This window comes from Portunus trituberculatus, chromosome 25, assembly GCF_017591435.1.
Source record: "Portunus trituberculatus isolate SZX2019 chromosome 25, ASM1759143v1, whole genome shotgun sequence".
Lineage (NCBI taxonomy): Eukaryota > Metazoa > Arthropoda > Malacostraca > Decapoda > Portunidae > Portunus > Portunus trituberculatus.
This window is the reverse complement of record NC_059279.1, coordinates 2,205,001-2,217,500: the sequence shown is the minus strand read 5'-3', so window position 1 is coordinate 2,217,500 and position 12,500 is coordinate 2,205,001. Positions and strand designations below refer to the sequence as shown.

The following is a 12,500-nucleotide window of genomic DNA, read 5'->3' as shown; positions in this document are numbered from 1 at the left end:
ATTTTAATTCCATACATATTTTGAAAAACCGGCTCTTCATGTACAGCCTTGAAACCAGTCGTGGTGAGAGAGCCGAGTGAAAGGAGAGGGATGAGTTGTATTTAGATATAAGGATTGCTGTTCTCTTCCCCTGACCCCTCCTCATCGTCTAGCCAGGGAAAAGGACACAGGCGCCAGGCAGCACGCACAGACATTGCTCACTGACACCGGTACAAGATGCTGAGTGAATCGCGTCTGCTCAGTGTTTGGTTGGATGGAAACATTTTGCAGTGTTCATGAAGCAAAGCCAACTTGTGAGGCTCATCTTGATGCAAGTATTGGTTAAATGGAGACGTTTTCTGTGATGTCCATTCACAGAAATTTGATATTACTGGTTGACTAAAGTATTTGTTGTCAACGCTTTTCTTCACAAATTACTGCAGTGGAGAATAATGTTACGTTAGCATTGTCTGACTGTATGAAAGAAGATACTTATAAGGAAATTTGTGAGAAGCCGTCAGCCCTAAACATTGCAGTCCTTGTGTGAATAAATGACATATGTTTGTATTTATCACCCTCAGTCACAAACTTGTCCAGTCTTTTGAACTTCCTTTGTGACTCTGCTTCAAAAGACCACAGAGGAAAACGAAATGATCCACAATCTCCATTAAGGTTTTTTGATTGCTTTTATTTTTATTTCTATTGTTTCTTACGAGGAAACAAAAAAAACATCTCAATCTTCCCCAGTAAGATTCAAGGCACACATACAAAATACATAAATTAGAAATAGATCAATGATTACGGGTAGTGAATTTAGAGCAAGACATCCTGACATCAGCATCACAGCGCCACTACTGAAGACTGTGTGTCTGTGTGGCTTGACTACTTCTGCACTTCAGCCCGGGCCAGCGCCACCCACTCGTGGAAGTACACCATGTTGCTTCTGAAGTGGAGCAGCAGGAACCAGTCACCGTAGTCACACTTTGGCAGGAGGTACTGTAGATTCACCTTGGTCTCGTGCTTCCTCGCACGGTAGATGAGGTAAGCGTTGCGCACACCAGGCCTGGAGGAAGGATGCAACACGCTTACCCTCCAGTGATTGACAATGGACTCTGATTCTGCTTGGGGAACGCCACCTCAATAGGCCGCTTTTTTTTTTTTTTATTATAGATTAGATGCCTTTTTTTTGTCCATTGTACATAATAGATAGAGAAATAGATAAAATAAAATAATGGTGTCAAGATAGTGGTGTGGTGACTCAGGCATCAACACTGCCAATGAAATATGAAACGGACGGAAGAGAAGTACTGCAGAGGTCAAGACTGAAGGACTCACACGAGGAAACACTGCCAATGAAACGAGAAAGATGGAAAAGAAGTAATGTAGAGACAACACTGAAGAACTCACACGAGGAAGAGGACGAGGTGGAGGAGCAGAAGCACCACACCCTAAAATACCCTTAAAAACCCTTAGAAATCTTAAAATACCCTTAAAATTGCCTTAAATGCCCTTAGAAAGATGGAAGAGAAGTAGTGTAGAGGGCAAGACTGAAGGACTCACACGAGGATGAGGATGAGGTGGAGGAGCAACAGCACTCCACAGATGGCCGCCGTGAAGATGTACACCACCCACAGGAAGATGTAGGTTTTCTCGTTGACGATGTTGAGTGGCAGGACGCACATTGAGTCGTGGGTCTGGATGGTGCCGGACGCTCCAAACTTATGCCACGTGCACTTGGCAACCTGAAGGAGGGAGGAAACAGAAAAGAACTTAAGACTGAGTGATATCCTTTACTTTTACCTTGTTTTGTCCTGTTTTGCCTTGCCTTGCCTTGCCTTGCCTTGCCTTGCCTTGCCTTGCTGTGTCTTGCCTTGCCTTGCCTTGCCTTGCCTTGCCGCCTTGCCTCGCCTTACTGTACCTTGCATTACCTGGACTAGATCTAGAGCCCACAAGTAACGTACTCTTAACATAGTGACAACAACAGTAACACCGCACAGCAACGCGGTAACACTTAGGTAACAGTGAGTCAGCGAGGGATAGCTACCTTGGGGAAGATCTCGTTGAGGGGATTGCTGTTGTCAGTGGCGTTGGTGTTGAAATACTTGAGGGCAGCAGGACCGAACTGGAAGAACTCGCCGCCCAGGAAGGTGTTGGTGAAGAAGAGGTTGCCGACAGAGATAGCAAAGGCCGCGCACTCACACAGGAAGAAGGACACGGCGTAACTCCTGTGGGTGCTGAAGCTAGAGGCGAAGAACTTCACGGAACTCTGGATCTGTGGAAGAAGGAGTCAGGAGTGAAGGAGTGGCAGAGGTATTGCAGAGTATCATGGGAGTGTTATCAGAGGGAGTCAGGCAGTGAAGAAGTGGCAGAGTTATTGCAGAGTATCATGGGAGTGTTATCAGAGAGAGAGGGAGTCAGGCAGTGAAGGAGTGACAGAGTTATTGCAGAGTATCATGGGAGTGTTATTTTGTCTGTCAGATTATAATGAGCTTCAAGGTATGGGTTTTAACTCACTCACTGCTATCTGGTGCGTCTTTTAGAACATAACATAAGAAGAGAACATAAAAGAGTTCAAGGGTACAGGTTTTTACTTAATGCTATCTGGTATGTCTTTTAGAACATAAGAACATAAGAAAAGAGCTCAGGGGTACATGTTTTAACTCACTCACTGCTATCTGGTGCGTCTTTTAGAACATCACAACATAAGAGAAGAGGGGATCTACAAGAGGCTGTCAGGCCTACACGTGGCAGTTCCTGTATGAGCAAAGCTATCCAAAGTCCATCTATCATCCCCATTCTCTGACTCATTAAGCACTAGGGACTTTTTTTCCTTTCCTTATTTACAAGACTCATTCTTGCTAAAAACTGCAAAATCTATTCTTTTTTCATCTCTCCTTTTTTTGCAGTTGCTTATAAGGATGTCAGACTCTGCATTTTGTGTTGTTATTTGTTGCATGTCACTGTGGAAGGGTTAAATTTTCTGTAGTATCGTGCAGGAGAAAAATGTTGAAGTTTATATCAATAGTATAGTGTTATTTTGTGAGGCAGACCATATTATTAGTTCATGGACAGCTGCATAGAGTCCGCCACACAGCTTACATTGTTAGAGACGTCACCGATGTGGACTTTGTCAAGGTGGCAGATGATTGTTTCAAAGAAGCCTCTGTCGATCCTTTTCCAGAGCCAGATGGGGAAGTAGTAGACGACGGCCTGCAGCACCAGCACCATGGGCACCCACTGGTAGTATGCGTGCACGCGCTTCTCCCCGTCTCCTGACTCTCCCGCTACCGTGGGCGGCACGCGGATGGGACCCACGCCGGGATGAGCTGCCACCTGTGGTAAGAAGGCGACTTTTATTTGCTCATTTCATTTATTGATGTTAAAAAAAAAGGAAATTATAAGTGAAATACACCACACCACACCACACCACATGCATTTACATCCCTTCACTAAACCATTTATTTCCCTTCACCACACCACACCACACCACCACCACTACCACTCCCCCACCAACAACCCCACCCCCCACCACGCCACTCACCTCAGCATTGAGATTCACCATGGTGAAGGTGGAAGCAATGAAGCAGTACGTCTCAATGGCCTTGTGTTCCTGCTTCTCGAACCCCGTGATGCACCGAATGTTCTCCCCGATGTAGTTCTTGGCGGTGACGAGAACACAGGCCAGTAGCGTGATCAGCATGCATAGTTTGGACGTGAACAGCAACAGGGATGTCACTCTAAAAGGAGGGTCCCTGTGTTGCTCTGACTGGTTAACTCTTGCATTAGGAAGATGGACAGAATAGGGATGAGAAGGTAGAGAGTGCGCGTCTTGTGATATTGTGGACGAAGACGCCATAGGACACCTAACTTCTTGGAAGCTGATTTAGCAAGAGTAGAGATGTGAAATTTCCAGTTTAGATTTTTAGTGAAGGATAACGAGTGTGTTTAATGTATAGGTAACTAGCTAATGAATGAGAGAGAGAGCGCATGAACGAACGAACGAACGATTTCCTCTCTCTCTCTCTCTCTCTCTCTCTCTCTCTCTCTCTCTCTCTCTCTCTCTCTCTCTCTCTCTCGAGTTATTCAAGAGCTCTACCACAAAAATAATTCTGAAAACTAACAATTTCTAGCATTAAAAGAGTGAATAACCTAATGATATTTACATATACATTACTTTACCTTACCTTACATTAACCATTAATACCTGAACTTACTTTACCTAACCTTACCTTAACCTTACCTTAGCTTATCTTACCCTACCTTACCTTACCTTAACCTTACTTCACCTCACCTCACCTCACCTCACCTCGCCTAACCTAACCTAACCTAACCTAACCTAACCTAACCTCACCTCACCTCACCTCACCTAACCTAACCTAACCTTATCTGACCTGAAATCACTCCTGAGAGACTGAAGTACAGAAATTAGTCTTAAAATAGTCGTGTAATTATGAAAAAATAAAACATGCTGCGTGAACATAGAAAGAAGAAGAAAAAGGAGAAGAAAATAAAAGAAGAAGAAGAAGAAGAAGAAAGTAAAAGAAGGTTATTAATGAAATGGTTAAAAAAAAAAAAACTGAAGCTTCTCTTACTCACCCAGACGTAGAAATGTGAGTCTTGAGTTCCTTGAAGACGTCAAACATGTTGGCGATGTGTTTTGTCAGGGAGTCAGTCAGTCAGGACCTCCTCAATGCGACTCAGCACTGGATAGAAAAAAAAAGAACACTAAGAATTGAAGAGTCACTATTTGAAACTTACAGTGGAGAGAGAGAGAGAGAGAGAGAGAGAGAGAGAGAGAGAGAGAGAGAGAGAGAGAGAGAGAGAGAGATAAAAGGATAAAGAGGGCATGAGATAAGAGAGAAAAAAGCTAAGAAGGGAGGGTATGAGAGAATATAGAAAACGAATAGAGAAGTGTGAAATAAAGGACTAAAAGAGAAGGAAAGAACAAATTATATTTATTTATTTATTTATTTATTTATATTATTTATACCATGTGGGCTTTTCACGTAAATTTCTGGGCTAAAAGGAATACTTTTTGTGGTACCTCCTATCTAAAAATCCACCCACTAGGAAACCGTTGCCCCGAGTGAGGAAGCCCAACCTACACTCGGACCGTGGACAGGATTCGAACCCGTGCGCTTGGAGACTCCTCGGACCCCAAAGCACGCATGGCAACCTCTATGGGAATTTCTCGTCTGAAGATTTATTGAGAGAAATAGTTCGTTGTTTTTATTGATATCTCGTTTTTTGTTCGGTTCGCAACACCTCAAAACTCTTAAAAAAAAAAAAAAAATGAATAGATAAATTACGGAAAAAATAATATTGAAAGGCTGAACGGCGAAAATTTATCTTTTTTATGTGCTACAAAAAATATGTGAAAAAATACGTAGATGATAAAAAAAACAAAAAGGAAATGAAAAGAAAGAGGAAAAGGGAAAAAAAAATCGATTAATATTGAAAGATTTAACCGCGAAACTTGTCACGGAATAAAACAACGAAGCTCTTGTCCTTGTCGTTCTTATTGTTAGTACTCTTTAGCAGAAAACTAAAAACAAATAAACAAAAGAGAGGTGCAAGGGAGGATGGAAAGGAGGAAAGATAAGTGGATGAAAATGGGAAATGTGAAGGGAGAGAAGAAACGAAAAAAAAAAAGGTGAAAAGGAGTATAAAGGAAATAAAGAAAAAAAAAAAAAGCCAAACAAAAATGGAAAGGAGGAAAAATAGGTAGATGGAAATTGGAGATTAGGAAGGAAGAGATGAGACGAAAAGATTGAAAAAGGAGTACAAAGAAAATAACGAAAAGAAAAAAAGGTGCAAGAGAGGAGGAAAGGAGAAAAGATAAATAGATGGAAATTGGAGGTAGGAAGGAAGAGATGAGACGAAAAGAATAGAAAAGGAAATAGAAAGGAAGTAAACAAAAATAAAGGTGCAAGTCAAGATGGAAAGAAATAAAGAAAAATTAGACGAAAATAAAAGGTACGAAGGGAGAGAAGAAAGGAAAAAAGTGAAAAAGGAATTACAAAAGGAAATAAATAAGGAGGGGAGGATGGAAAGAAAGAAACAAACAAACAAACAAACAAACAAAAAGTAGATGAAAATGAGAGATACGAAAAGAGAGAGAGAGAGAGAGAGAGAGAGAGAGAGAGAGAGAGAGAGAGAGAGAGAGAGAGAGAGAGAGAGAGAGAGAGATGAGATGAAAAGAATGAAAAAAAAGTACAATGTAAACGAATGAAGTAAAAAAAAAAAATTAAATATAACATGCATTCTTGCCGCCCTGAGCTGTGAGGGACAGTGGGCAGACGCGAGGCATGAGTGGGGTTTGAGTGTGTTGGTGGTACAGGTGACGGGAGTGTCTAGTGAACCCCGCTGGTTGATTAGATAACAGGTGATAAAGAACAGTAGAGAGAGAGAGAGAGAGAGAGAGAGAGAGAGAGAGAGAGAGAGAGAGAGAGAGAGAGAGAGAGAGAGAGAGATATGGAATAGGGGAAGCTGGCCAAGTGCAACAAAATTAAAAAAAGAAAAGATCCATTTGAATATAAATTAAAGGCCCATTGGAAAAGAAAAAGCCAACTTGAGGGGGGAGGGGGAGGTGTACACGTTACATTATATACAAAAAATTAACCCATATCAGAAAATACAGTGTGAGATATGATGAATTTCTGCCTTTATAATATTTTTCTAACATAACAGCCGCCACAGAGCTTGCCCAGGCAGCGGAAAGCGGGTCACCTTCGCACGTAAGCCTGAACACCGCGGCACCTTATCTATACTACCTCTGACACTCTTTACTGAGAGGTATTGGAATTATTAAGTGTGTTTTCATGTTCCTGGTGGTCAATTGTCGAGTATTCTGTATCACCAAAGAAACGTCTATGATAACAGGACCATCCATCTGTGTGGCCTCTAATCTCTTCTGTACCATGATGCGTTTCCATATTCATTCTGCTTACTATTTGGGGATTTTATACAGCTTCAGATCCTTATGTTGGGATTAGAATAGTGAAGATTCCTGCCATTAATTTTCTGAACTCCACAGACCTTTCCTGTTGTCAATAAAATCGTTCAATCAAACCCAAAACTCATGTTAAGAAATGCGTCCCAGTACTGAAGGGGGTTAAAACAGTTCTATTTGGAATGTTCAAGGATGTTTTCATGTTTCTGGTGGTGATTTAGCGAGATTTTGAAATGTTGTACACCTGACCTGGATAAACAAAAACAAGATGGTGAATCAGTTTTGTTTTTATCATTGATCTGGTTTTTCTGTCACTTGCGCAACACCAGGGTGCGTAGGAGAGGACTGCGAGGTGGCAACACTGTCTTAGCGCCTTGAGAATTGTTAACATTGACAGAGAAAGGAAATAAGAACATGGAGGCATAGAATACTGGTTTTGTTAGACTAATATCGCAGAATGGCTACTCATCTCATATCTTCTTTATTTCCATTTTTGTTCTTGTCACTTATACAATTGGAATTTAAGTAAGGGAGGTTGCGTTAGATGGCGGGGCAGTCTTTACACCTTAAACACTCCATCAAATAGTAAATAAGGAGGAAATTTGACCAAGAACAACAAAAACGATTAATTAAAAAGGCCCACTTAGATGTCAGTCCCCGAGCAGATTCGAAAGAGTTAGCCAAAAGAATGGGATAAATGTCTTGAAACCTTCCTCTTATAAACGTGACAAATCAAAACGAAATGGCGTCTGAACATAATATTTGTCTTATATTTTCTATGAAGTGTTGAACCAGGACACGCAAGGAGGAGGTGCAGGTCGCAGTACACATTTAACACCCCAGCCAGTACAGTGTGTCAGAGCAGAGGCAAGATGGTGGTTGTGGTTTCTCTTATTCTTTCATCTATAGCACACCTTTGATTTTTCGATGTGTTAATATTTTCTCATAGCTTTTTCTCCCAAATATTTAAGTGTAGAATGTTTTAGGCGTATCAGGGCAAAGACAACAAGATGGCGCCTGTGGTTTCTATTATTCTCTCCTCTATAACACTTTTTTAATCTTCCAATGTGTTTATATTTTCTCATAACTTTCTCTTCCCAGTTATATGAATATGGCATGTTATGAGTATCAGGGCAAAGACAACAAGATGGCTCCTGTGGTTTCTGTTATTTTCTCATCTATAACACTCCTTTAGTCTTCCAGTGTGTTTGTTTTTTCTCATAACTTTCCCTTCCCAAATATGTAAGTGTAGAATGTTATGAATGTGTGGAAGCAAAGGCAACAAGATGGCGCCTGTGTTCCTCCGTATCACTGTACCTTTTCTCTCATCTATACAATTTCTTCGATATTCCACTATATTTGTAATTCCTCATAATTTTTTTCCAGAAATGTGAAAAAATGTTATGAGCAACGAAAACGAAAACATGGATACAAAGGCCTTACAATTCATATCTATAGATACTCATATCTGTGATGTAGATACTCATATTTAGAGATTGTACTCACCTCAATAAACACTTCATTTGGCCCAACTATAGACGATAGAACTGTGTAACTGGAACTACTTCACACTTCCATGAAATCGTGTACTTTTTTTCACCACGGTTGTTTTCAAAGACCACAAAAATTATTAGCCAGATTCTCACGAGTGTTTATGCTGTAAATAACGTGAAAATCTTGTTAACTGCCGTGAGAACCGTAAAAAAACACCTTTAAAAAACCCGTGACACTTCAGCTAGACTAGAGCCTTTTGAAAGTTAGGATGTGGCGCAGAAGTATTTGAAAAACCTCTTTAATCTGCCAAGAACCGTAAGAAAAAAAAAATCCTTGAAAGACCTCTGACACTTCAACTAGAGCCTTTTAAAAGTTACTGTGTGGCTCAGAAGTGTTTCAGAATACGTTCCATGGAGTCGCTGAGTAAACACAAACCTCTAACCCTTGTGAAGTGGCGTGGGTCGTCCTCCCTCAGCCAGCACCGCACTGGAGGTATGTCTCGGGCAGTGATAGACAGCGGAGTTATCAGATAAGAGCATCACGATGCCAAGACGAGGTGGGACACCACTATGTATGCAACACTGCGACACGGCGAGATGGATGAGCGACGCTTGCTGATAACCTGACAGCCGCAGCACGTCCTGTTGTGTGTCTGCGTTTGAAAGGATGTTAGATTTGTGACTCACAGGAACACTGGTGAGGTTATGAGGAGTTTCTGTATAGGGAACTTAGTGGTTTTCGTTTACTGACTGAATAAAACAACAATGTGTAAAGTTTTGTATGAATAATTTAGTGGCCTTCGTTCTGCTTACTGAAAAGAAAAAAATAATCATCGAGAGCTCTCTATAGATAATTTAGTGGCCTTTGCTCTACCACCTGAAAAAAAAAGTCACAACGTCCAAAGCTCTGTATAAGTATTTTAGTGGCTTTTGTTCTACTTAGTGAAGAAAAAAAATCCAACGTTTAAAGCTCTATATAGATAATTTAGTGGCTTTCGTTCTACTTAATGAAAAAAAAATCACAGTCTAAAGCTCTATATAAGTATTTTAGTGGCTTTTGTTCTATTTACTGAAAAAAAACGTCCAAAGCTTTATATGACTAATTTAGTTGCCTTCGTTCTGCCGCCTGAAAAAAAAGTCTCGAGATTCTTTAATGATTCCAGTGACAGTGTGATGATTCCAAGTATTCCTAGACAATGATTCCTAACCAGTGATTCCAGTGATGATTTTCAGAGATGCTTCAATGATTCCAATGGTAATTTAACATAGCTTTTATACTCTCATTTTGTATCTATTTTATTCATACCATGTGGGCTTTTCACGGGAATTTATGGGCTAAAGGGGTTACTTTTTGGGTACCTCCTATCTCAAAGCCCACCCGCCAGGAAACCGTTGCCCCGAGTGAGAAAGCCCAACCTACACTCGGACCGTGGACAGGATTCGAACCCGTGCGCTTGGAGACCCTCGGACCTCAAAGCATGCATGGTTCCACTGTGCCACGGCGACCCCATTGTAAGACACCTATAAGAACCTGATTTCTGTGGGCTTTAGAAATAGTTTGAAGGCCTGAAGTGTTTGAAAATGTGGTCTTTAACCCTTTCAATACCATGACGCGTTTCTATATTCATTCAACTTACTGTTTGGTGATTTTATACAGCTTCAGAAATTTATGTGGGGATTAAAATAGTGAAGACTCTGACCATTAATCTTCATAGACCCTTCTGTCAATAAAATCATCTAATCATACCAAAAACTCAAGGTAAAAATGCGTCCCAGTACTGAAGGGGTTAATGATTCAGTGGTAACCTGAGATAGTTTTTATACTGTCAATAAGAACTTGCTCTCTGTGGGCTTTGAAAATAGTTTGAGAGCCTGAAATGTTTAAAAATTTGGTCTTAAATATAGCGAAGGTTTGAGAGCCTGAAATGTTTAAAATTTGGTCTTAAATACAGTGAAGGTTTGAGAGCCTGAAATGTTTGAAAATGTGGTCTTTAATACAGCGAAGGTAAGTGATTGACATGTGCGTAGCGATAACGTTAATTTGGTCTTGATTTACGAGTGTGTAGCGGTCCTTGGTGTGTTACGTAAGTCTTATCAGCAGGCACCGTTATCGTGGAGGGCAAACGGAAATCATTTTATTTTATTCTTCGCCTTTTTCCTTCCGTTAATCAATGCAACGTTACGGGAAATTAGAAGTGGCTGACGTAAGCTAAATGCCCGGTTATACTTTCATCTCTTATCTATTTTTTTCCTTCAGTACCATGACGCGTTTTCATATTTATTTCTTTTCCTCTTTGGTGATATTCCGCTTCCTATTTGGAGATTTTTATATAGCTACAAATAGTACTTATGTTGGGATTAGAGTATTGAAGACTGACCATTAACCTTCTGACCTCCATAGACCCTTGCTAATGTCAATAAAATCGTTCAATCATACCCAAAACTCATGGTGAAAAAAAGGGTTCTTGTACTGAAGGAGATAATGAATGCAACTTGTTCAGACATTCAGACAAGTTGAAGAGATTCCTCTGAAGAAGCATCAGCGAAACTAGTCGGGAATAAACTCTCCTTCCTGCACCTGTGTTTTCTCTTCACCTTCCCTCCAATGAATGCAACGTTAAGTCAAACTAAAGAGTGTGTGTCCGTTTATTAGCTTATACAGTCACAGCTAAAGATTTGTTCACTTCTGTTATTTTCAACTTTAACCGCTATTCCGCTTCCTATTTAGTGATTTGATACAGCTTCAGATACTTGTGTTAGGATTAGAGTATTGAAGACTGGCCATTAATCTTCTGACCTCCATAGACCCTTCCTAACGTCAATAAAATCTTTCAATCATACCCCAAAACTCATAGTGAAAAATGCGTTCCGGTACTGAAGGATTTAATAAATGCAACGTTGGGTCAAAACTAAGTCAGGTTATTAGCTTGTACAGTCACGGCTAAAGGTTTGTTCACTTGTATTATTTTCCACTTTAACCGCTTCGTCTTAACCGCAAGTGTTCCGATACGCTGTCTCGCCCTTACAAGGTTTGGGACCTGAAAGTGTGCAAGGAGATCAGCGGACGTAAGACTGAAGGAATGAGAACATCAGGTTACAAGACTTCTGGTGGCGATTGTATATGTATTTTTTATTTATTTGTTTATTTTTTTTTCCATATTTGAATGAAAGTTGGACAAATGTATGCTTGACTGGTGGTGTTTTTTTTTTTTTTTTTTTTTTTTTTTGCACGAATACGAACAGGAAAAAAAAAAGGAAACTATCATAATTACAGTGTCCGGTTATTATTTCGTTTGAGAGGAAAATTTTGTCCGGTTATTTATTTGAGAGGAAAATTTCAAAACTAAAAATTAATAAATAAATAAAAATCATCACTACGAACACATAATTAAAAGACAAAAAAAAAAAAAAAAGGAAGTGGTTTGCTGTAATGAGTGTTCAATTATGATAAAGATTTCGAGGTAATGCATGTTTTTCTTTATTTAAATGTCAGATGGGGAAAAAATACGTTTCACATAACAGAACCATCAGTTTACATTATATATTGCTCTGTACTGAATTATTTTAGCGGGTGGGCTTTGAGATAGGAGGTACCACAAAAAGTATCCCCTTTAGCCCACAAATTCCCGTGAAAAGCCCACATGGTATAAATGAATAATAAAAAAAAAACAATAACCACGTATGGAACACATTCGACTCACTGGAAGTACATTTTTGACCCTTCATAATCTATTCCTCTAAAAGCTTCAACTCTGCTATTGAAGGGAGTAATAACCTTCGAAGCCTCCTTCATTATAATAGACATTATGAATTTATATGTCGAGAGACGAAAGAATCTCACGACGTGTGTATAAAGTGAATCTCCCTCTCACTCACCCTGGCCTTCTTGCGAGTAATGTTTGATGAGTCCAGTGCAGAAGGAGCAGAATTCCCCTCCACATCAAGAGTGTTCTTTCTTAACAAGCATCAGCCACAACCCCGCCATTATTAGATCGCGTTGATAATCCACCTCTATGATTCCCTCTATAAGGTTTAAAGTTATATTTCATGAAAAACGTGTTAATTACTCTCGAAGT

General features: G+C 40.1%; 2 protein-coding genes across 3 annotated transcripts in view; one reads left to right on the top strand and one right to left on the bottom strand.

The window, feature by feature from the left end:
• Positions 1–12,500, top strand: part of LOC123508874 (corticotropin-releasing factor receptor 1-like) — a 128,236-nt gene that overhangs the window by 54,619 nt on the left and 61,117 nt on the right. The window lies entirely within an intron of this gene.
• LOC123509013 (innexin inx2-like) lies at positions 647–4,612 on the bottom strand (the record flags this gene model as incomplete). The annotated part of the gene is made up of 6 exons (XM_045263159.1): positions 647–1,042; positions 1,540–1,721; positions 2,024–2,251; positions 3,079–3,312; positions 3,521–3,741; positions 4,576–4,612. Coding segments are annotated over 6 exons (1,083 nt in total), but the record flags the coding sequence as incomplete, so codon positions are not given.